At 43.1% G+C, this 22,621-nt stretch overlaps 1 protein-coding gene across 1 annotated transcript in view; it reads right to left on the bottom strand.

The window, feature by feature from the left end:
* Nucleotides 1-19,403, bottom strand: part of DAPP1 (dual adaptor of phosphotyrosine and 3-phosphoinositides 1) — a 239,937-nt gene extending 220,534 nt beyond the window's left edge. The window contains exons 1-2 of the mRNA XM_078676086.1: nt 19,319-19,403; nt 19,085-19,285 (exon numbers count right to left, since the gene is read on the bottom strand). Coding sequence (XP_078532212.1) covers nt 19,085-19,191 — 107 coding nt within the window. The 5' untranslated portion in view covers nt 19,192-19,285; nt 19,319-19,403. The remainder of the gene's footprint in view (nt 1-19,084; nt 19,286-19,318) is intronic.
* Nucleotides 19,404-22,621: the final 3,218 nt, after the last annotated feature.

A 22,621-nucleotide genomic window follows, 5' to 3' on the forward strand; every position in this document is an offset into this window, starting at 1 on the left:
CTAACGCACCCAAAAGTAGCACCAAAGACGAGAACAAGACAACACACTCACTAGAAAAAGACTTCCAAGCTAAGACATGTCTGATGACTGGTACACTCCCTCCTATCAAAGAAAGGTCCTAATATATTCTTTGATTATGTGTTCATCTCTGACGTAAACTTAAGTACAGTAAAAATAGAAAAATCTAAACATGAAAAGAAATAAAAAGACAAAGCCCTCCGAACTTTGTACAATGGCATTAATTGGGCTGCTAAATCTCCGGACACAACATTACTAGCAGTACAAAGCGGCAAACCGCAAAATACTAGAAGGAAGAAGCAAATACAATAAGCGAACACTAGAGGCGGCTATATATGTGCGTTCAGACATACAACAGAAAAACAGTGTTGTTGAAATTCTCAATTCACCTTTTACCTGGTGGAAGATAGGATTTCCTTACATTAGGGAACATCAATGGTCGGCCAACACCTGAATGCCTCATGTATCGCTCTTGTGATTATGTTTGTATTTATTAATAATAATGGTAACTTGCTTTTTCGTTTTAATGCAGTTGTTTGCAGCACTTTCCTGCCAATTTAATGAAAGAATGGAAGGCAGGGTTCACCTTGTTGGGATTTAAACTTGCAACCTGCAAATGTCAGCAGCGAGTGCTTAACTCACTGAGCCTTCTTGCCACCATTGACATTATTTTTTGAGCTTTAATGGATTGCTGTCAAAAGCTCAGCCTTGTTCAGGTAAACCGGGCTACGTAATCTTCTAGTCAGCTGAAAATCCAGGTGATTCCAGCGTGTACGCGCTAATATCCTCAGACCTTAGCTCGCTGCGTCATCTCTGCCAAATGTGGAGCCGGCGGATGGTACAGAAAATCTCGTAGACACCATTATCCCAAACTCCGTAAACTTGTTTTGAATTGGTTGTTTTTGCAACGCCCAGAAATGAGGCGCTCTAATATTAAGCTAAAAGTGCAATAGAAAATAAAGATCAAGATAAAACCAGAGACCAGGATTAACTCTTAAAGATATACCATACACACGCAAGAGCACCTTTAAAATGAAGAATTATCTAAATTTCACGCGATCTCAAAATGTAAGAAGTGCATTTGCTAGACGTGGGTTAAACCAATATTCGTTCGATCTCCACGGGGCGCCCTTTGGTAGGGGCACACCATGTACTGTGTGGGACCCAATAGAGGCGGCACAGATTCAGCCCTATGGCACAATAGGAGTAGGAAATGGGCACGTAATTCTGAACCACCCTTCAAATTACTGATATTGCAGGCACTCAGACTCCAGGAGACCAAAGTATTACTTATTACAAGTTTTTAAGGAAAACATGTGGGAATCGGATTTCCCTGTATGCTTTTCCTGGTATTTTAACTGGATCCGGTGGAGGTGTACTTTGGATGGGGCCAGATATTGTCATGACCACGCACATCGAGATAACTTGTAGCATCTACAAGTGAGGAAAGACAGAGATTTCCCTTATTGCTCAATCGAACCCGGTCGTAAATGACCAGACCTCTCCCTGCCTGTCTTTCGCCCATGGACATGAGCTCATTGTTCTGGAGGAAAGGGAGGCAAAAACTAAACACAAGCACTGGAATCTAGTTACAACATTTAGATGCATTAAATGGCAACGCCTGGAGTTTTAACCTATATGTGGACAGTGAGGGCGCAGGTACACCCAGAAGAAGAGCGCATTAATGACTTTAGTTGCCGAAACAAGCTTGCTGCATCCAGTCATATAAAGAAGTGATCAGGTTATCTTATCCCTAAACTCCATGAGTGCACTTTAGTCCCAGGAACTCACCTAACCCAACCAGTTTCACAGCATGACTGTGCATGCACTGGCCGATCCACATTGTTGTCTAATATGCTCTTGTGAACAATAGTGCGGATTCATTCGGAAACAATAGAGGTATAGACTGCAGAACGCCCAGGGCTTTAAGTGGGGCGGCCGGTCTCACTTGTGCTGAGCACTGTCAGTTATATAAAGGGGCCTCGAATCGGGTCTCTCTCGGGCTCTGTTTTGTGCCCTGGCATAGGCGGTCCATTTTGTTCCGGGCTGCAGTGACAGCAGGCACATGCTCACTCTGTTTACTTCTCAGTAGTGCATGACCTCATGCCAGGTGAGCGTTGTAGGGGGAAGGGAAATCCTTTAAAGAGTAATTTTCTCTCTGGATTTCCCTTCTCATTTTGAAACTCGGGAGCAGCAACATTGTCGTGGTGTCACCAGGGCTTTAAGTGGAATCTTTGTCAATAATATATACAAGCCATAGTTGCTGCTTATTTATCTTATGCAACTAACAACCATTGAAAAAGCCAATAGTCCTGACTCGTTGTAGGTATATTACTTGTATCATATCTGGATGCATTAACAGAAACAGCAAAATACAAGTCGGGCGGCACACTATACTAAGCACAGACTTTTAGCTTACGTGTTTTTAAGCCACACCCTTAATTACACTAACCGCACCCCTTTGAGAGCCCCCCCCCAGTTTTTTCATCCCACTTAAAGCCCTGAGAACGCCTATGTGCCAAACCGCATTGCTAACTTGATAGGTAAGTACCTTGCTTGTAGAAATTTGGGCACCCTTCAGAAAATACATAAGATAGGATCCACCGTTCCTTTCAAACATCTGCATCAATAACCTGATTCTGGCAAGAAGAACAACTATATGAGGCGAGAGGATGTCCTGCCAAATGTGATCGTGTATGGGGCAAATGGCTAAGACCAGCAAACTAAAGAGACCCCAGCTGGGCGTGGGTAAATCTCAGGACTCACGATGCGGTCAATCCAGATATGTAAACCTAGGTCACAAACGGGGAAAGACTGGAAATGTATTGTATGCCACAATGTAATGAACTATCGTGCTGTATCCTGGGACCGGTTTCAGGCTAACAGCCAGATTCAAGTTAGCCTGGCTGATGAGGGCTGTTAGCCCGAAACCGGTCTCAGCATGCTTTTTTCCGGTCCAGGGAACACATGGCTTGGCATTCGGGCTGGACTGTTCCTATGAGGCACAGGGTGAAGACTGATTTGCATATAATTGTGTCTGAACTGGGGTGACAAAGTGAGCTAAAGAATGATGATGGGTTCAACCCAGATCTGTGACTAATGAAGAGTGTCTGAAAAGTTTGAGCGCTCCGTCCATCATCTCTTTGTGTTTAAATTATCAATAAAAGCAACACACATTTAAAGAATTAATTATCGCAGTAAGTTCAATTCCGATTCATAATTATATGAATTCCTCAAAGCACTTAAAAATACTCCCAAACCAACTTTAATGCCAAAAATTGCATATTGGACAAACAATCTGCAGCATATCATGCATAAACCTAATATTTCAAAAACAAAGATTTAATTTTTTCTAAACCCTGATCAATCAACTAAACCATAGGAAATACCACACTTTGCATTTTGAAGGCAAATATAAAATAACAATGGAGATTCTTTCTAAGTGCACACGACAAACTCAGGAAACTCAAAAGCCCTGTGGAATAAAGTAGGCAGTTTACTTACAAAATTCTAAACCTCCATAGTGACGGACAACATTTACCAAAATAGGTTTCCCCTCTATTTAGGTCAGTTCCACTTTAGCCCCCATATTAGTTTCAAGTGTTCCCGGATGTATTATATTAGTTTATAGTAACAATATTAGTCTAGTAATATTCTGTTTCTATCTCTAAGGTTTCTTTTCTTTACTCTCTCATTCTTATCTTTTTACTTTATCTACTCAGATATGTGTATTTGAATCATCAAATTGGTCCACTACATAATGCTCAATTTGTTTGTAAAATGAGAAATTAGCCCATTTCATGTTATAATATTTGAAGCTGCTATTCATACTTTTAAGTCCATAGAAGGGTATAATATCTGTCCTCCCATTATGATTCTGTTTGTACAACTTAACATATGCTCTTTTGTTTATATTTGAAGCAATAAAATATGTATTGAACTAAAGTAGATATACAAGAGATAACGGCCAAACCTATATTTTTAAAATCTCCAGGCAGGGTGACAAGTCTGACCAATAATAAAAATAGGGAAAAATGTCCAACTTACTCAAAGTTTGCAATGTCAACCCAATAGAAGGTTTTTGGGTCAAATAAATAATATTATTTGTGATGGACAGTGTAAATACAATGTCTTGTAAAATCTTTTTAGGTGGAAACCGATTCCAACATTCAAAACCTCCTGATGAGAAACAGTATTCTTTAACCCCTTTGACCCTCATGACGAGCTCAGCTCATCATGAGTTACGCCTCTCGTACGCTCATGACGAGCTGAGCTAGTCATGAACCGCGGGTTTTCACAAAAGTCAGCGCACAGCGGAAAAACGCGTAGCGCGGATGGTGTTAAGAGCATTTTATATATTTCACAAGTGCCTATACCTATTTATGTTCACTAAGTTGTGCCTCTGGCCAACAAATCAGGGATAATGTATTAATACTACGATCTTTTAAAAGACGTATTCCAACCATACGTGACTACGACATTAAGTTCAGTTCACAGTGGATACTTTGAAACATGGACCCTTGTGGAAGATTGGTTCTGAAACAGGTCAAACCAGGATTCCGAATTCTGCTGGTTCCATATTTCTTGGAAAGAGTTCCATAAAGGGCAATGATCGGATCCAAATGCATTTAAGAAGCTGTGGCAAATCAATCAATTACCATTTGTATAGCGCACAACTGCCTCCAAGGAGGCGTCCCCATGCTCAGGCAGACAATTGACAACCTGTACAAATCAATAGGAAGGGGTTAGCTTTAGCCAAAGACAAAAGTTTTCAGTTCTTTAAAAAAAAAAAAAATGAAATAGAAGCAGCTCTACACAGATTTATTGGGAGGGTATTCCACAGCTTGGATGTCAAACCTGTGAATGATCTTTCTCCTTAAACTTTGGGACATGAAGCAGTAGGACATGGTTTGATCTGAGTGCTCTACATTGCTGATATGGGCGCAGTCTTTTTGCAGATATGCAGGGTCCTGCCCACAAAAAAGCTCTAATAGCTAGTGTTAGAGGTTTGAACTTGATCCGATTTATCACATGTAGCCAATGAAGTTGCTTCATATGAGGAGAAATGTACTGCCTATACGGGATGCTTCAGATCAGCCTTGCTGCCGCATTCTGCATGATCTGAGGTCTGCAAATTAAGAGAGTCGGTGGGGCCCAGATTCAGACTGTTATGTCATCCAACCAAGAGGTGGCTAAGGTATGAACCACTGTCTTACGAGTCTTATCTGAGATCAGGTGCAACATCTTCCTTAAGGATCCAAGTTTGGCAAAACAAGCAGATGACACCTACTTGATTTGTGTGGAGAAAGAGTTGAGTCAAACAGGACTCCTAAATTTCTCACATGGTCTGCAGGAGCGGGTGGGAGAGACGTTTTTCTGGACACAATAAGCTATGAAGAGGAAGAGAGCATGTACCAAGGGAAAGAACTTCGGTTTTGTCTGAGTTTAGCTTTAGAGAATCATTCTTCATCCAACCTGCAATTCCCTTGAGGCATTCTTTAAACAGACTCAAGTCTGAGTTTTGCTGAAAGGACAGCAGAATCTGTCTGTCTCCCGCACAGTTTCTCCCGAACCCACATCAAACACACACCCCTACCATTAACGACCCTATTCAACCCTCCTGGTCAAGACGCGAACATAATCCCAATGATAATAAACTCTCTCCTATAAATACATGCACTGCTCCTCTATACCTAGGACTGGAATCGCATTCTCCCTCTATCAATGCAGAAAGCTGCAATACCTCTAACACACAGATCTTATCTCGTATGGAACAGAAACTGGACTCCCTGGCGAATGACATAACAAACCTGAGATGTGACATTGCAAGACAGGCTAAGCTTTCCAGCTTTCTCCCACCCGAAAGTGAGATGTTACCTCCACACTCAGGCTCTTCTTCCACAGCCTCTAAGCACATCCCCTAGCCCTACACTCCCCTAGGTTGTCATTCCCACAGACCGCATCATGCCCTCCGCACCCTATCTGATCTTTAAGCCTCTACTCTCAGCAAATCCTACCTTACTAAGTCCCAAACTAGGTTTCCTATATCCCCCTTCACTATCCCATTTATTGTGAGCTCAAAAAGAATCCCCATAACGTTAACTGAACCCAGACCACCAGTTACAATTCACCACCATCCAAACACTACCTTCCTCTAAAAAGCCAGACCCTCTCTCTTGCATGCTCCTGAAATGTAGATCAGCTGCCAAACAGACTACAGATATAGCGGAATCTATTGTTAGGCAAGACATAGATATCGCTTTCCTCACAGAGTCATGGCTAAATGAACATGCCTCCCCTATACTTGACATGCTAACCCCTTCTGGGTACACCATCGTTAGACAAGACAGACCTAAAAGATCTAGCGGAGGTCTAGCCATAATTCACAAACTAGGAATTCAACTCACCATTTTAATACCTTGGGCTGAACTTAGAAGCAAAGACTCCCCTCCTATCAAATTCCACACCATCTACCACCCTCTGGGTGATCGAACCCTGTTCACAGAAGAGCTACCTGACCTAATTATTAGGTTTTCCTTCACTGACATGAAAGATGTGTTCCTGGGTGATTTCAACATTCATTGGAATAATCCGGAGGACACCTCAGTCCAACTACTTACGAACCTTCTTGAAATTCACGATCTAAACTAACTCTGTAGTAATCCAACACACATCAAAGGCACCACTCTAGTTGCGATTATCACTAATAATGACCTGATCTCCATCAGCTCTATCCCTATTGACTTGTCTGACCACCATCTAATACTTTTCAATATCAATTCCCCAGTCAAACCCCTACTTGATGTCATTAAGAAACCGAAACAGTTATCCAAAAATATCAAAAAAGCCCCCATTCTTGAACTTGAATCTAAAATTAGTGAACAACTACAACGCCCCCCCCCCCTCGCATACACTGCTGAAGAACTCACTACACACTACAACACATCGATCTTGGATGTTGTTGATCAACTGGCCCCACCTAAACTAAAACAACTGAGATCTACAAAATCCAAACTGTGGTTTAATGCTGATTTAAATTGCAAAAGTAGACTGCTCAGACAAGCTGAAAGGACATGGAGACAAAACCCCTCGACAAAACACCTAGCATTACTAAGAAAGACCAGGTTCTCATACAAGAAACACATCTTTAGAGAAAAAGCCTCCTTCTTCCGCAACCAAATTGGACATGGCTAAGAATCGACCCAGGGAACTCTTTTAACATAGTCAAGCACCAAATCACGCCTTCGCCCCCTCAAGTTATAATCGTCACAAATGAACATTGTGAAGAATTTGCTAGCTGTTTCTCTCACAAAGTCGCGAAAATTGAGCAATCCTTTTTACAAATCTCCACTCTCCCGTACGTCTTCACCACATGCACCAACCCACCTCCGCTCATGGCAGCTCCTGCAGAACTCCTTATAGTATGGGCCGAGGGTAGGAAGAAAACTGCTGAAGATGGACTCTCTGAGATCTATCCTGCAGAAAAGACCTGAACCAAAAGAAAGATTTCCCAGGAATACCTACCATTTTGAATCTCTCTAAAAGGGTACCATGATAGACTGTATTGAACGCTGCCGATAGGTCTAAACGGACTACCATTGCTTGGCGTCTGCTTGCAAGATGTTCTTTGATTAATTCTGTGACTTCCAATAATGCAGTCTCAGTGCTCACCCCTTGCCGGAAGCCAGAAGGCGTATCATGCAACAGGCCATCAGATTCACTTTAAACACCTCTATCCCAGCTATCCTAAAACAGCTGGTTTAGAGAAAGCCAAAGCCTCCAGAGCACAGAGTGAAGCCGCTCCCACCAATCCTAGCACTGCTCTTATATTGGTGAGAGCTGCGCCGAGATTGGCCAAGGGAGTTCCAGCATGCGATTCCTGTGTCTGCGAAAGAAGAGGTCTGTCGCCGAGTTTGGTAAGTTTTATTTTTTTATATTATTATACACGTGCAGGTGCTTGTCTCTCCCCTAACCAGCCGCCACTGGCTTCAGGTAGCAATAATATCGCCATGAACATACCGGTTTTAAATATTCTGATGTACAATAATAGTAGTAAGTGAAATCCCAATCAGAAACAGATTTTCCTCAGCCTCCGATATGGACATACGTTATAGGATGCTGTAAAATATGTGCCACTCTTGAGATATTTGACTGTCAGTTTTAAACATATCTGTATAAATGCTTCAGAGATTATGAACCAAAACCCTTTACCTTTTTCAATTCTAGGGTTTCTTCTACTCTAACTTTTTGTGTAAATTTTGACTGCATTGACCCTAATCTAAGCACATATGATTTACACATTAAATAACTACCCACAGGAAGTTTTGGAATTCACAAACCTTGTTAACTAGTTCTTGTGTAACTTCCTCAAGTACAACCAGCTGATGGGCAGTGTCTACAAATAAAAAGGTTTACTTTTATGTTAGTTTCTTTCTTTTTTGGGCCAGTTTCATAGCTTTTTCCAAGATTGCTGCAACTCCCTAAACGCACCTATTACTTTCAAATTGATTGGTGTTTGTACCCCGCGCATTCCTTTAGTTTAGATATAACTGTAACCAAAACAAATCTTTTTAAACATTTGTTCCTGAAGTATACTAATATCTGGGTGCTCACTAAATTTTCTTTGCACAACCTAAATCACTCATCTGAAGCTTAACGTTCACATGGGTACGCACCCTTGGTGCTTCCGCCCTAACAAACTCATGACTACTTTGTAAATGGCGCCAAACTTTCACGGATTACGAGCGAGTTATTTACTTATTTTTGAGAGTCCTCATGCTGGTTTTAGGTATTCTGTCTGTTAATAAGTTACATTTCAGATCGTACATATATTAAAATGGTGCAGAGGAATCCTTACACATGAAGATTCCATCAATGAATTGGGATTGGAAAAGAGACATTAGTTCGAAAATGGCAGAAAAGTGAGCATTTATGTGTTTTCTAAAGTAGAAGGGGCGAGATACGTTCTCATGTTAGTGATTAAAGACTTCTAAGCATTACTTTTAGCACCTTTGACAAAATAAGGTTTAAGTAATTGGGATTTTCACGTTGTGTTTGTTATTAAGTAATGTCGACTTAATGTTAACTTATTTTGTTTACATATGTATTGAAGGTTAATTTAAACGACTCATGGGAAATGCCTTGTGACTCAGGCCCTACGAGTAGAACAGAATCTGCTTCGGGGTAGAAGCATTGCATCAGTGAATGTGCAAGTAGAGCGTTCTCTTGCGTAACAATGGGGAAAAAGCAAGGAGAGCAGGGCGCCGACATTGCCAAATATAGTGCCAGCAGGAAATACAAAACAAGTAGGAAAAACGCATTGAAGCTAACCTCATATCTCTTGGTTAGTGGCTGTGACTCCAATGCAGAGCAATATAATCGCAGGGTAATACAAATAGGATAGCTGTGGCTGAAATAGATCCAGTTAGGCCAACAACAGGGTATGGAGAACAACTAAAAACCATTTACTTACTCTCTCATTATACAGTTGCGAAACGACTTCAATGTTATGTAAGCCTTTACCATCAGGCTAACAGGTGATAGTGTGCCCTATTTGCTGCCCCATTTAGGGCCGGATTCACTTTAGGCATTCACAAAGGGTATTTACGAGTGGTAAAGTTAGTCTTTTGTCTCAGTTTTGGTCTCAGCTAAACATAAAACCACAACTTACGTATAACTTTACCACTCGTAAACGCCCTTTGTGTAAACTGAAAGTTGTAAAGTAAGACTTTCATCTCAGTTTACCTTCGTGAATCGGCCCTTAGAGATTGGTGCAGCGCTAAAAATGGGTAAGCACCAATGTTCTGAGCGTTGTGTGTGTATGGCTTTAAAGTCTATAAAGCTGGCATATATTTCATTCCTACCACCAGTTTTTTCGTTGGTGGCCACATCAAACACAAAATCGGAAATATGCTGAAATAACGCACCCAAAAAGATAGTGCGTTATTACTCATTTCTTGCCCATCTCAAAATCAGGCACAAATTCTCGAATGTGGTGCAATTGTTACTTGTGCCGGGAGTTCGGTTTTACACTTCACACAACCAAGGTCATAGTATTGTATATCCCTTTTTTTTAAGTGCTAAATACTGGGGATAGTCTGTTTCTAAACACTGCCAATGTGGACAGAATCGTAGTACACTGACGCAGAGTTATTTACCAAAGATCACATGGTCTGGCCAAGCAAACAGCAAGGATGCTCAGGTTCCCAGGAGCTCCGCGACCAAAAGATCACCTCTCTTCCTATTGTAGCATCTGCAAATTAGGTCAGCAAGTAAGGAAAACAAGTGTTTTTTCTTTTAATACATAGAGCCACCATCTAGATCTTTCTCTCCTGTGATAAAACGTCTTAACATGTCCAAAAGCTTAAAAAAAAAAAAAAAAAAAAAAAAGGAGGAAGTACCTGAAAGTGCTGAATGTGCAGTTGAGGAAAGGAAGTTGCAAACCAGCTATAACCGAAATACGGCTAACAAGACCAGAGGCAGAGCTGATTATGGCTTTTCTTACAGTTACAGGAAGTTGCCCTCAGGGACAAGTCTCTAGTCATTCAGGCACAAAGCCATAATGCTTCCCACATTGATCACAACAAATAGAACATTCAATCCAAAAATGCATTTCGCGCCCCCACATTGGACTGGAAGTGCTAAAATACATTGTCCAACCCCTGCACTTATGTGTGCACTTGTATGACCTCAACCATTCCATTTTAACGCCAGAAATCCAGGGCCAGCTTCGCGGTGCTGCCTTTCTGAGAATTGGTGGTTCTACAACAAACTGTGAACTTCCGAAAAACAGTTAAATGGCATGAGGAAGTCAAAGCAAGTCCTCGTGCAGAGCACGTGACAGCGTTGCTAAGCCAGTGGGCAAGTACCTAGCGTGCAGGAAGCCGTGGAAACTCCAGAGAGTCAGGACCTCCTAAGGGCTACACTTCAAACCTGTAATTTCAGAACCTGAAGACAGAGCTATTACTCATGTCTAAGTCGTGTGTGTATGTGTCTGCGTGCATGTAGGTCTGTGTTGGTGATGAAGGCCAGGTGTGTTGAAAGAGCATTTTAAGGTCAGCACCTGGAGAACATATCAGCAGTAGCGGCTCCTCCGCTAAGTTGGAGGAGCGTCGCCACACTCCTTTTTAGCAGTGAAATAAAGGGAAAATAAAATGACAATAAATCGCGTTATCATTTAATTCTCTCCTACTTCGGCAGCTTTGCATGAGGGGAAGGGGGAGTGGTAGCACCCTCCTAAGTGCGCAATGACTGCTTGGCCAGCCCTCTCAACCAGCCAAACAGTCTAGCGCACTTTAAATGTTCTCCATGCAGGCTGCATTACAGCTTGCATGGAGAACATCCCCAGTATCCCAGTCAGTGTCAGTGACGAAAAATGGCGCTCAGACCAATCACAATGCTGCTAAGGCAGCGTTGGGATTGGCTGACTGGAAGCCTGTGTGTCCTTCCTGTTCAGGCCAGTGAGGGAGGACTACGGAGTAGAGACACAGCGAGGAAGCGGCAAGACAGCGATTTTTTTATGTCATTTTTTTATACCTGCTTCCCCGCATCCGCCCCTGCCACGACCCCCCCCCACCTTTGATCCGTGCTAGCCATCTCTGGGTGGATAGGCGCCATAATTTCAAGACAGCCATTCACTGTGCAAATGAGCTCCAATTAGATGTATAGTATGTATATATCTTATTATATGGATAGCCCACAAATCAGGATTCAAGCAAGCCGGGCCGAAGACGGCTGTAATGCCAGAAACCGGTCCCCGGAAGCTGGTTTCCTTTCCAGTAAAGAATTGGCTTGGTAGTTTGGTCTGCCCTGTTCCCATGATGCACTGGGCCAGGGTCAGACTAATTTGCATGTAGCCAGGTTCTGAACTGGGATGGTGCAGTGAGCTAAAAAACGGTGATGGATCAAGCCCTGATCTTTTGACTGGGTAGGAGTGTTCTGCTTAATTCAGATACTCTGTCCATCACCACCCCCCTTTTTGAGTCGTTTTAGCCACCACAAGTGGGGAAGGGTATGCTCAGATGTGAGTCCCTTGCTCACTGCACCATCAGGATTCAAGCAAGCCGGGCCGAAGACGGCTGTAATGCCAGAAACCGGTCCCCGGAAGCTTGTTTCCTTTCCAGTAAAGAATTGGCTTGGTAGTTTGGTCTGCCCTGTTCCCATGATGCACTGGGCCAGGGTCAGACTAATTTGCATGTAGCCAGGTTCTGAACTGGGATGGTGCAGTGAGCTAAAAAACGGTGATGGATCAAGCCCTGATCTTTTGACTGGGTAGGAGTGTTCTGCTTAATTCAGATACTCTGTCCATCACCACCCCCCTTTTTGAATCCTTCCTGTTCAGGCCAGTGAGGGAGGACTACGGAGTAGAGACACCGCGAGGAAGCGGCGAGACAGCGATTTTTTAATGTCATTTTTTTATACCTGCTTCCCCGCATTCGCCCCTGCCACGACGACCCCCCCCCCCCACCTTTGATCCGTGCTGGCCATCTCTGGGTGGATAGGCGCCATAATTTCAAGACAGCCATTCACTGTGCAAATGAGCTCCAATTAGATGTATAGTATGTATATATCTTATTATATGGAGAGCCCACAAATCTTTATCTTATGGATAGCCCACAAATTTGGTCTGTATCCAGCCCTTCAAAACGCTCATTGGACCGCCCAGTATAGATCAAGGAGACCTCTGATAATATTTGATAAGATTGGTGAGAATATGTGAAATATACCGTGACCCCTTGTGTCTCACTGGACATCCATAACAGTGCATCTGGCCCACAGAAGCTGCTTCCTCGTCTCCAGTATTATAACTACAGAAAATCAGGTAAGAGAACTCCAGACTTCATTGAAATACACCACCACAGTCAGTCAGCTTCACAGTTGAACACTACACAGTTAGAACTTAGCCCTGAAGGCAGCAGTGGAATGTTGGAACAATGCATGAAATGTTCCATGGTGGCAGGGAAAGGGGGGGGGGGGGAGGAGAGAAGAAACCACTAGAATACAACAAGTTATTGTCCCAATTCTTGTGGAAGGGTTAGTGGCATGATGCAACAATTCAGTGAAGGACCAAAATTATACGTTTCGCACCCTGCTTGCGGACTGGACAGGTCCTCTGAAAGAGATACATTTTAGACATGTTATTAAAATTCTTTGAATCTCACCATGTCTCATTGTTTTTGCTCTTGTGCCTCAATATATTAAAGTTGACATTCTGCATCTTGTTTGAGAGTAATGAAAAATGAATTGTGACAGAGGGGCTGCCTGACGCTTTTGTGCTATATACCCTTGGATGCACATCAATGTACAGTGTGGAGTATAAAGTTAGCCATCTCCAAATAATTATTGAACAATTAGGCCCTGATTAAGATGGCTGTCGGACCGCACACCGACAGGCCGTCTGTGGCAGTCCAACCACCGAATTACAATTCTGGAGGTCAGAGGGAAGACTGCCGCCTCCAACATGATCCGAGATCCCGATGGGGCGGCGGTCAGAATCCTGTCCCTGAATGGCGGCGGTGCCGAGGCAGGCACTGTCATCATCAGGATTACGATATCCATTTCCGACAACCTTTTCATGGCGGGAAGGCTGCCATGAAAAGGCTGTCAGAAACAGATGTGGAGGCCATCTAACAGGGCCCCCATTCATCGTGTGCCACTGTAAGTGAGTGGGGCTCAACTGCATGAACTGTATGCCATTCACGACATGGTGCATGGCACAAGGTCCATGGACGTGCAGGAGGAGCTCCTTACCATGGTGGCTTGTGCTGCAGCCCCTTTCTTTGGTCGCAGCACAAGCCACTGTGATAAGGAGCTCTTTCCAACCGCCAGCACGTCGGTCGCATCGTAACGCAGCGGTCGGACTACTGCCTGCTTGTCGGGTGGTCTCCTGGTTGCCGTAATAGCATCCGGCAGGCCGACCGACCGACCACCCTCGTAATTAAGGCCTTAGTTACGAAATTGATTTGGCTGATGTACACTAAGGGTGTTCTGATATCACCCCCTGTCCACCTGCACAGTTAATCACTGTTGTAGTTTCATAATTTGTCTAACGTTCGGACTCTCACTGTGAACTACAGCTTAAATAATTTGTGTTATTTTAAAATATGATTAAAAACTCTGCGAATACCACTTTGAAATTCAAAAGTACTGATTTTACAAAGGTGGATTTCTGGAAAGAAAAAAAGAAAACAATCCAAATAACGTATTTAAATTTCATCACCCTGAATGCGGATTATATTGTCAAGTCGTTTTTTCCCTTCGCATTCTCGTAGTTTTAGACATTTATCCTACTACAAATTCAAGACTACATCGGTCATAATGCAAATAGAAAAGCCTGGATTGGATGAACTACTCATGTACAGAAAAGGTATTCGTAAGAACTCTGATTAAGGCTAATGTACATTTTAATACAGAAGACTTCCAATTTCTTCCTTGATAGAAGGCTACAATGTTTGATTGTATGAGCCTACTTTGTCAGCGATGTGGCGAGTGCAAGGTAAGCAGTTTTCTTGATTTTCTTTTCCCTATTCCATCGTCTGACAACTTCCCCCCCTAGCCCCACCCACCCTACTGTTCTTACCTGCAGTGGCTGTGACTGCTTTTAACTTTGGTATTTGGGTTGTTGACCGTCGAATAAGGGAATCCTTACAGAATATTTTCCCTTGCCCTCCCTTTCAGGGTCAGGCTGACCAGTAGGGCAATGAGGCAGTTCCCAACGGGCTGGTCTGACAGGTCAGTGTATGGGTAACTTTTTTGCCGGTTTCTGGGTGGGTTTTATGGTCTGCAGGGCCGGTTTTTACTGTTGATTTCCCGGATATTAAAATAAGCATTGCATGCAGCAAGCTTAAATGCATGCAGTCTTCCGTACTGTACAAAACACTTACAGTGAGTCTTTAAAAAGTTCAAAACTGGTCCAATATGCAAACATGGCTCACCTTTTGACCTTTCTAATTCACAAATGGGGCCATTTTATTTTAGTGCCTGGTCCTATTTTATGTCCCAGTCCAACCCTGCTCCCTAGGTTTTGACATTTTACATAGCACTGCATAACTTATTTGGTGGAGACAAAGAGGTGTAGACCCTTGCATTTGTTCAGAAATAAACATACTATGTAAAGTTTTTCAGCTATTTAATATACTTTAAGACCCAGATTTTTATTGTTTTACAAATACATAATTGGGTGCAAACTTTAACTTGCACATAACTCTGTATTACATCCTGCTACAAAGTTACAGATCCTGGCTGGGGTTTGCCAGGCTAAACCTGGCCCAAATTGGCTGTGCAATTATATCTCAAGCACTGTTCGGTAACCACTGAATGGGGAATAACTTGCAGTATTGTCTTATTATTCCCCTGACCACGTGCTTTAAGCGGAGTGTGTCACAATATGTGCAACAGATAAATACGGACCCTGAACAATCTCTGCATTTAGGGGGTGCGGAATTTGAGCCAGCAAGGCCTCCAATCTGCAGACTTCTTGGGATTTAAATCTTAATGGCAGGGGTGGTTTCTCCTTTAGGTCCGTGGGGCTGCGCCCCTCTGAAAATTCCTACACATTACATTAAAAAATATGAAGTAGATTGATTCATTTAGATATACGATCTAAATAAATTGATGTATTTAAAGTCTGGGCAGGGCTGTCTGTTTCAGTCTGCCTGCCTTACTCTGAAGCAGGATACGGAAGCCAGGCAGTAAATCAACTTTCTTAACGTGACACACAATGCAGGGTTTCTGTTTTAAAGCCCTTCATTGCCATTGGGGTCTCTGGTTGTATGCACACTGTAGGCCAGTGACGCAATAAGCGTCGTGGTTTCAGGCACAGGTGACTTCATCCCTTCGTGATTTCAGACATCCGCCATTCAAAGGCATATATCCCATCCTTTCCTCAAAAGTGAGTGGATGCAAGCACTTCTGATCCAGTGCCTTGTTCTCACTGCACATTGCTCACTCCTTTAGAAGTGGAGCTGCCGCATTTGCTCTCTTGTGAAATGGATTCAAATAAAGAACTGGGTTCGCTCTTGTTCCCTTGTTAAATGGTTTCAAATATCTGAGTCAGGCCCAAAGTGAGAGATATGCACTTACTGTGTAATATGCTTACAGTGCCCAGTTCTTCGATGTATGGCATTAAAACTGGTCCTGTGTTCAGGGCCGGACTGAGAACCAAAACCAGCCCTGGCAAAGTGCTCGGCCGGCCCCCTGGGGGTGCAACCAAGCTCTTTGCCGGGGTGGTTTTCGGCCGATTTTGTAACAGGGCCGATTTTGCAGCTATGCTGCAAAAACGGACCTGTAACAAAAAACGGCCCCAGGGCCCAAAACCGGCCCCCACCCTTGCGGCGCACCGGGGGATTGCCCGGTGCCCGCAACGGCCAGTCCGGGCCTGCGTGTGTTCATGCCTCTCAGTTAACACTGATGCTAAAAACATGGATTGACTTGCAAACAATGAACGTTAAAGTCGAGGGAATACATTTCAGCGATTTAGTTCCTCTTATTTTACATGCGTTAATTAATCTTGCATTCTCCACGAGTTAGCTATTTTATAATGATGATGTATATCTGTATTTATTTCTGTGCATACTTTGAAGCTTGAGCCATGCCAGGTGTTTATGAGGGGCTTTGATGGAGCTTGCAGGTGATAAGGCTAAAGCCAAACAAAGTGCCTGTGAGTGGGTTGGCCTCTCTGCAGAGCACACAGAACAGTGTTTGTGTATTCAATGTGCAACTGAAATTCTGTGGATGTGTGTGTGAAGGGGGTACACTAATGTCAAAATATTTGCAGGGCAAAAGGAAGTTGAAGTGCTTAAATGCGAGGGAGTGCAGTGCATGTTGCGGGCAGGGAAGGGACAGAGATGCGAGGAAGGGCATATGGGGAAGAGCGAAAAGAGGATGCAGAAGAGGAAAGAGAGGGGGTTGAAGATGTGCAGATGGACAAGATATGCAGAGAAAAAAAGAGGATACATATCTAACATAAAGCACACATAACTGAAGGCCAAAACTCCTTCCACATGCCTCAATGCTATTTAATTCACAGACTCACTATTTCAGAATTTGAACATTTCCATTGTTAATTATTTATAAAAAATCATTGTTGTTTCACATTTATCTTAAACAGAGAACTCCCAGTGACAAAGCCAATCATATGGACAGGCTTTAGGTATATGTCAGTTGCTGTGCCATTTACCTGGATAAAATTACATCTGAGAGAGAAACCAAATTACATGTCAAGTGGCACACTGTGTGAATCACAGAAATGCATTTGCTGTGTCCCTTTATAGAGAGAGCATATACAGCATATTTTTCCAAACTTAATACTGCATGCTGTGCAAGACACTGGGCAAGCATACATTCTAAAGGGCGAAAGTTATCATGCAGAACAATTTACACATTACAGTAACTGTTGAACAAATTAATGCAAGAAGATATGGGGTGGTTTTTAATTTCAAGACTTTACGTTCCCACTGCTTAATAAGCCTTGCTTTATCGCTACATTTGCCAATCTTTTTTTCATTTCTTTCTCAGGAGAGGTACTTCCCCTGGACCCCAGGTTTGTCCATAGAACTTGTTCACATCACTCGCTATACAAAAATCATATCCAACGTTTACACCTGACCACTTTGAAATGTCACCAGCCGCCACTGCTTAATGGGTAAATTCTATTGTACCATGTAGGGATTTGCTGAAACCAGTGACCTGTGTTAGAAATGCATTCTTATGCACGAGGAACACAGAGGAGCAATCAGCATAGAGCGCACTAGGAAGACTCAAAGCTCAGAAGTGGGCTAACCTGCAATCAACACCTGGACTAGCACTATCACCAACTTTTTTCGTACGAAAGCTGTTAACTCAACTACGACTTGTCTCCCAGGCCAGTTGCTATGTCTCGACTCACCCATATACTACACCCGTGCCCTTGTTTCCTACCTCTTGCCATTGGTTCTAATCTTCCGCTACCCTGCTGTTATGCTAGGCTTCCAAAGAGACTTTTGGGTGGTGTGGAATCCTTATTTGCACTATATATTGTCAATTACCATGTCTCGCTAGTTTTTGAACTATATTTCTCTCTGTCGTTTCTTGGAGCTGTATCTAGTTCTCTATGCGTGTCTGTCTTCTTCTATTTCATTCTCTTCCCTCTTTCTTTCTCCCTCTCTGTCCCTTCTCTTTCTTCCTTAGGTGATTGACTTCAGAAGTGTATGCAAGGGACGAATGCCACACAACTAGCTCCACAGAACGTCCGGCACTTTTAGGTCAATGTGTACCATTGAACTAAATCATCTGCTCAGTTTATTTACTTGTTGGAATTTGTTTTAAATATACAGGAGGACAAGCAGGAAGGGCGGGCTATAGAGAAAAAGAATGGGAGGATATTAAGTTAGACGAGATTAAGATAGAGGGCGGGAAGAACCAAAAGAGATATAGAGAAAAAAAAAATCTGGACTTGAGAAAATGTAAACATACCTAGAGCCATGAGGAGAACAGCGGGACAGTCAAATACAGAAAGAGAATCAAATATAAGGCGGGTGCAGCAAACCAAAACCATTTTTAACTATTGATACCCCAAAAAGGCAGAAGGCGCTGACAGGTGTTCCCAAGGAAGAAGCGCGCGAGGCCCTTGAAGACGAGTCTTTGACGCGTCACCGGGTAAACGTTTCCAAGGATACTTCAGTCCGGCCGCTTGGGCACAGCTGGAGTTTGACCATTAATTATCAGTCCACACCTTGCCCCCGCGTTACACCGGCCGGTTACTACTGAGCGAGCTGAACACAGTGCCTCGTTTGATGCAGCCCCCCGGAGCCTTAACCTACACATGTGTGCGTCGTAACTTCCTCATAGTGACATACTTGCAAAGAGAGCATTTACGGAGGTCTTTTGTATTGTGCCCAGACCGCATAATCCGGTCAGATAAGGCACCGGCAGCTGCGACAATTTAAAAAAAAAAAAATTCTGGCTTTAAATTCCCGTTAGTGACACACACGGGTTAAAAAAAAATCGCATTAAACAATGACAAGTTTAAACATCACCAAAATCAAACCCCGAACGCGGCGGAGCGCGAGATGCGCGGAGGTGCACTTACCCGAGTGTTTCCAGCTCGCAACCCTCGCACTCCTCTGCCTCGTCTTCCTCGTCCTCCTCCCAGCTCATCTTGCTGCTCTTGACGCTGTCGCCCCGGGTTGCGCTCATTCCACGCCTTGCTGCCTCGCCTCACGCACCGACGCAGAGGTCACCCACCGCCTCAGAGGAAAGTTTGAGTTTCAGCCGCGCGAGCGCCAACCACCTGAGGAGAGTTCGGAGGCAGCAGTGAAACCACCTGAGGAGAGTTCGGAGGCAGCAGTGAAACCACCTGGTGACAACAAAGTCTGGTGCTCCGGCTGCTCTTGTGGGCAGTGAAAAATAAGGAAGTCGAGGCGGGCCACCCCCACGGGAGCCTGTCTGCAGGGAAACTGAAAGGAAACACTGGCGCATGGGAAATGTAGTCAAGGGGTTCTCCACCTGCTGCCTGCATAGGTGTCTTCTTGAGCAAGGCTGTCAGGCATAAACTTTGCAGTGCCAGTGTCCATGCAGTTCTCCGATGACAGTTAATAATTCACTGTTTTATATTAGGATTTTAACTTATAAACTGCAGGTAAAGTAGGATGTCTCTTAGAAAAGCAGCAACCCACTGACCTATTTACATTATATGCGCTTTGTGTTCCGCATGGTACACGTTCTTTGCGCCAGGCACATTCACCCTCTGTCCTATTTTATGATCAGTTAAAACCTCAACTAGACTAAGAACATTAATCACCGGAGATAGCTTGACATTTTTATTTTTGCCTGAAAATTGCTAGACACAGAAAGGAGTTAGGTCCTTGGCGAGACTGGGGCTGGACCGTTTATACTATATAGAGACAAATGAGATGCCCCAACCCCTCGTATCTTAATGAGACAACTATTTCAGTAAGACCAAATATAAATTCATTTAACCTGGTCAGGTCCTTTTATTTATACCCATCATTCATCAAAAGATGTACATTTATACCATAACATAACAAACTAAGCAGTTTTCACAAAAAAGCACATAAATGAAGAATACATTTTGTGTTTATTGGATGTATTCTTCATTTATGTGCTTTTTTTGTGAAAACTGCTTAGTTTGTTATGTTATGGTATAAATGTACATCTTTTTTTGCCTATAGAGAATAACATCTCCCAAAAATTAGTTTAAAATATGAATGATGGGTATAAATAAAAGTACCTGACCAGGTTAAATGAATTTATATTTGGTCTTACTGAAATAGTTGTCTCATTAAGATACGAGGGGTTGGGGCATCTCATTTGTCTCTATTTTGAAAATTGCTAGAGGCAAGGAACGCAGCAGTAGGTGCTTTTTAAACTAAAATAAACTTGAAATCATGGCGCCTGCTGAAGTCAGAACCCAGTGCGGTGGCACCAGTCGCACCGCCCTAGAGTGTACGGCTGCCTCATTCTAATCTCGGTGTCAATCTCTCCACCATTGTTGGGCCTGCAGAGGTCAGTATCCACAGTGCTAGCTCACAGAACCCAGCAGCTTGTGGTGAAGGTTGTCATTGAGGCATGGTTGTTGAACACATCCACCAACATCTGACATTGTGCACATTGGAGGTGTGGTGGCCAGAGGGCCGTTAGACGCTCTCATCTCGATGGCGCTATCACGATCCCATTACATTTGGTGCCCAAATCCAACCATGTTAGTTGTTCAACATGTTTCAATCCTGGGTCCCTTCTTTACATCCTTTAACACACTTTCCTTAGTGATATCATCTCTTGCTTTGGATTCTCCTGTCATCTCCATGAAGACAATACTCATTCACCCCCCACCCCCCTTCTTTCACCAACACTAGTAATGGATTGACAACACCCTCAGCGTCATCCATCACTTGATGACTGTCAACTACATGCTGAATTCTTCCGAAACTAAACTAATTTACGTTACTCCCACTTCAGAATCTGCCTCCCTAACATACCCCATTGATTGCCCTACACCTTGAACCTGACATCATCAGCTAGAAACCTCAATGTATCCTTTAAGGTAACAAGAAGTATGTGCTCTTGTGTAATTGCCCCAGCAACAGCTGCCAGGTATCAAAAGTTAAATCAGTTATTATATTGCCTTATCAATGGCATTGAAGCTCTTTACGATGAGTAGCACGCTACACCGGAACCCAAGGTTAGTAGTTAATTCAGTGGTTATTGATTATTAGGATTAGTCTTGTGCTCCCAAAGAAATAATCCTATACATTTGCCCCTGTTTCCTTGTGGTAGATTAGATTAACAGGGGTTAGGTGTGATCAATAGAGTGGGCAATAGTTTCTTCTGCGGACACGCCAGAATCAGCCCTGCTACAGAACAGAGGTAAACAGCCGTGTTAGGATACCCAGTAGTACTCAGCAGTGGTACACTATACATGCACCCCATTACAGGGGGAGACGCTCATCATTAATTGTACTTTGAGAGTGTTTGCATTGTCATTGTGACAAAGTCCCTATCTTCCCTTTATTGTGTTTAGGGCGTATTTACGTGCCAGCAAAGACTTGGTTGCTGGTACGAGGGACTTACTTAGCCCCCAAGAGTAGTTTTACAACACCACGTCGCTGTTCTTCTAGATGGATTAATGACTTGCACACACCAGATCCATACTTAAGGTATGTGGGGTTTCCTGACGACATTAGACCAGAACATACCCTTTGTAATGCGCCCTGTTCAGTCTTTCTTTTTTGTTAATCCCCAGAAAAGACTTCTGGAATACACTACATTTTTAGACACAGTATACCCTGATGCCTGTTACTGTGTTATTATTACTGAAGCTCCAGAACCCTTTCTCGGTCGGAAATACAACCAGAATTAAGGTTGGTTTCCTTGCAGTATTTGGTCCCAACTATCGCTATTCACCATTCCTGGTTGATTCGAAATTCTAATACCACAGTATTTTTCTTTTTCCCCTTCTTTTTTCCCCTTTCTTCGTTTAGGGTCCATACAAAGAGAGTATAGGTATTTTGAATTGCAAATATGCCTTTTCTTAATTTCAGTCAACATTGAGGGGGTGTAGTTTTTTCTTAAATTCACCTTAGAAAAGTCACTAGTAACTGTTCGGTGATTGAATATCACAAAATAGGTCACAAGAAATAGACTTATCTTGCATTGCAGACGATTCTTTATGGATTAGCAATTATTTTAACTGCACAAGTCTGTCCTTTGGCAGCATTGGTGATATGTTCTAAAAAAACAGAATGGGTTTCCACAGGCTCGATGATTAGACTCGGGCCGCTCTTTGCAATAATATACTGTCACCAAAGGTAACTGATATCATATGTAAAGTGATGGATATCTTTTACTTCCAACTTCTATACACTTGTTTGTTTCTTAGCCCTGAAGAAGTCGCTGCGCACAACCATTAAGCGCGACAAAACATGTGTTGCCTAAGGACTTCAAGATTAAACTGAAGTGACTGTTTCAGCGGAGGAACACGCATGTTTTTTGTTACTGTTAATGATATATACAACATACACTGTAGGCGCGTGCAAGGGATTGCTGCTGGAGATTAAGTATTGTTAGGTTGAGTTGATATGGTTTCAAAAAAGGGAAGGTTGTGGTC

The sequence above is a fragment of the Lissotriton helveticus genome, chromosome 2_1 (assembly GCF_964261635.1).
Source record: "Lissotriton helveticus chromosome 2_1, aLisHel1.1, whole genome shotgun sequence".
In the NCBI taxonomy this organism is placed as follows: Eukaryota; Metazoa; Chordata; class Amphibia; order Caudata; family Salamandridae; genus Lissotriton; species Lissotriton helveticus.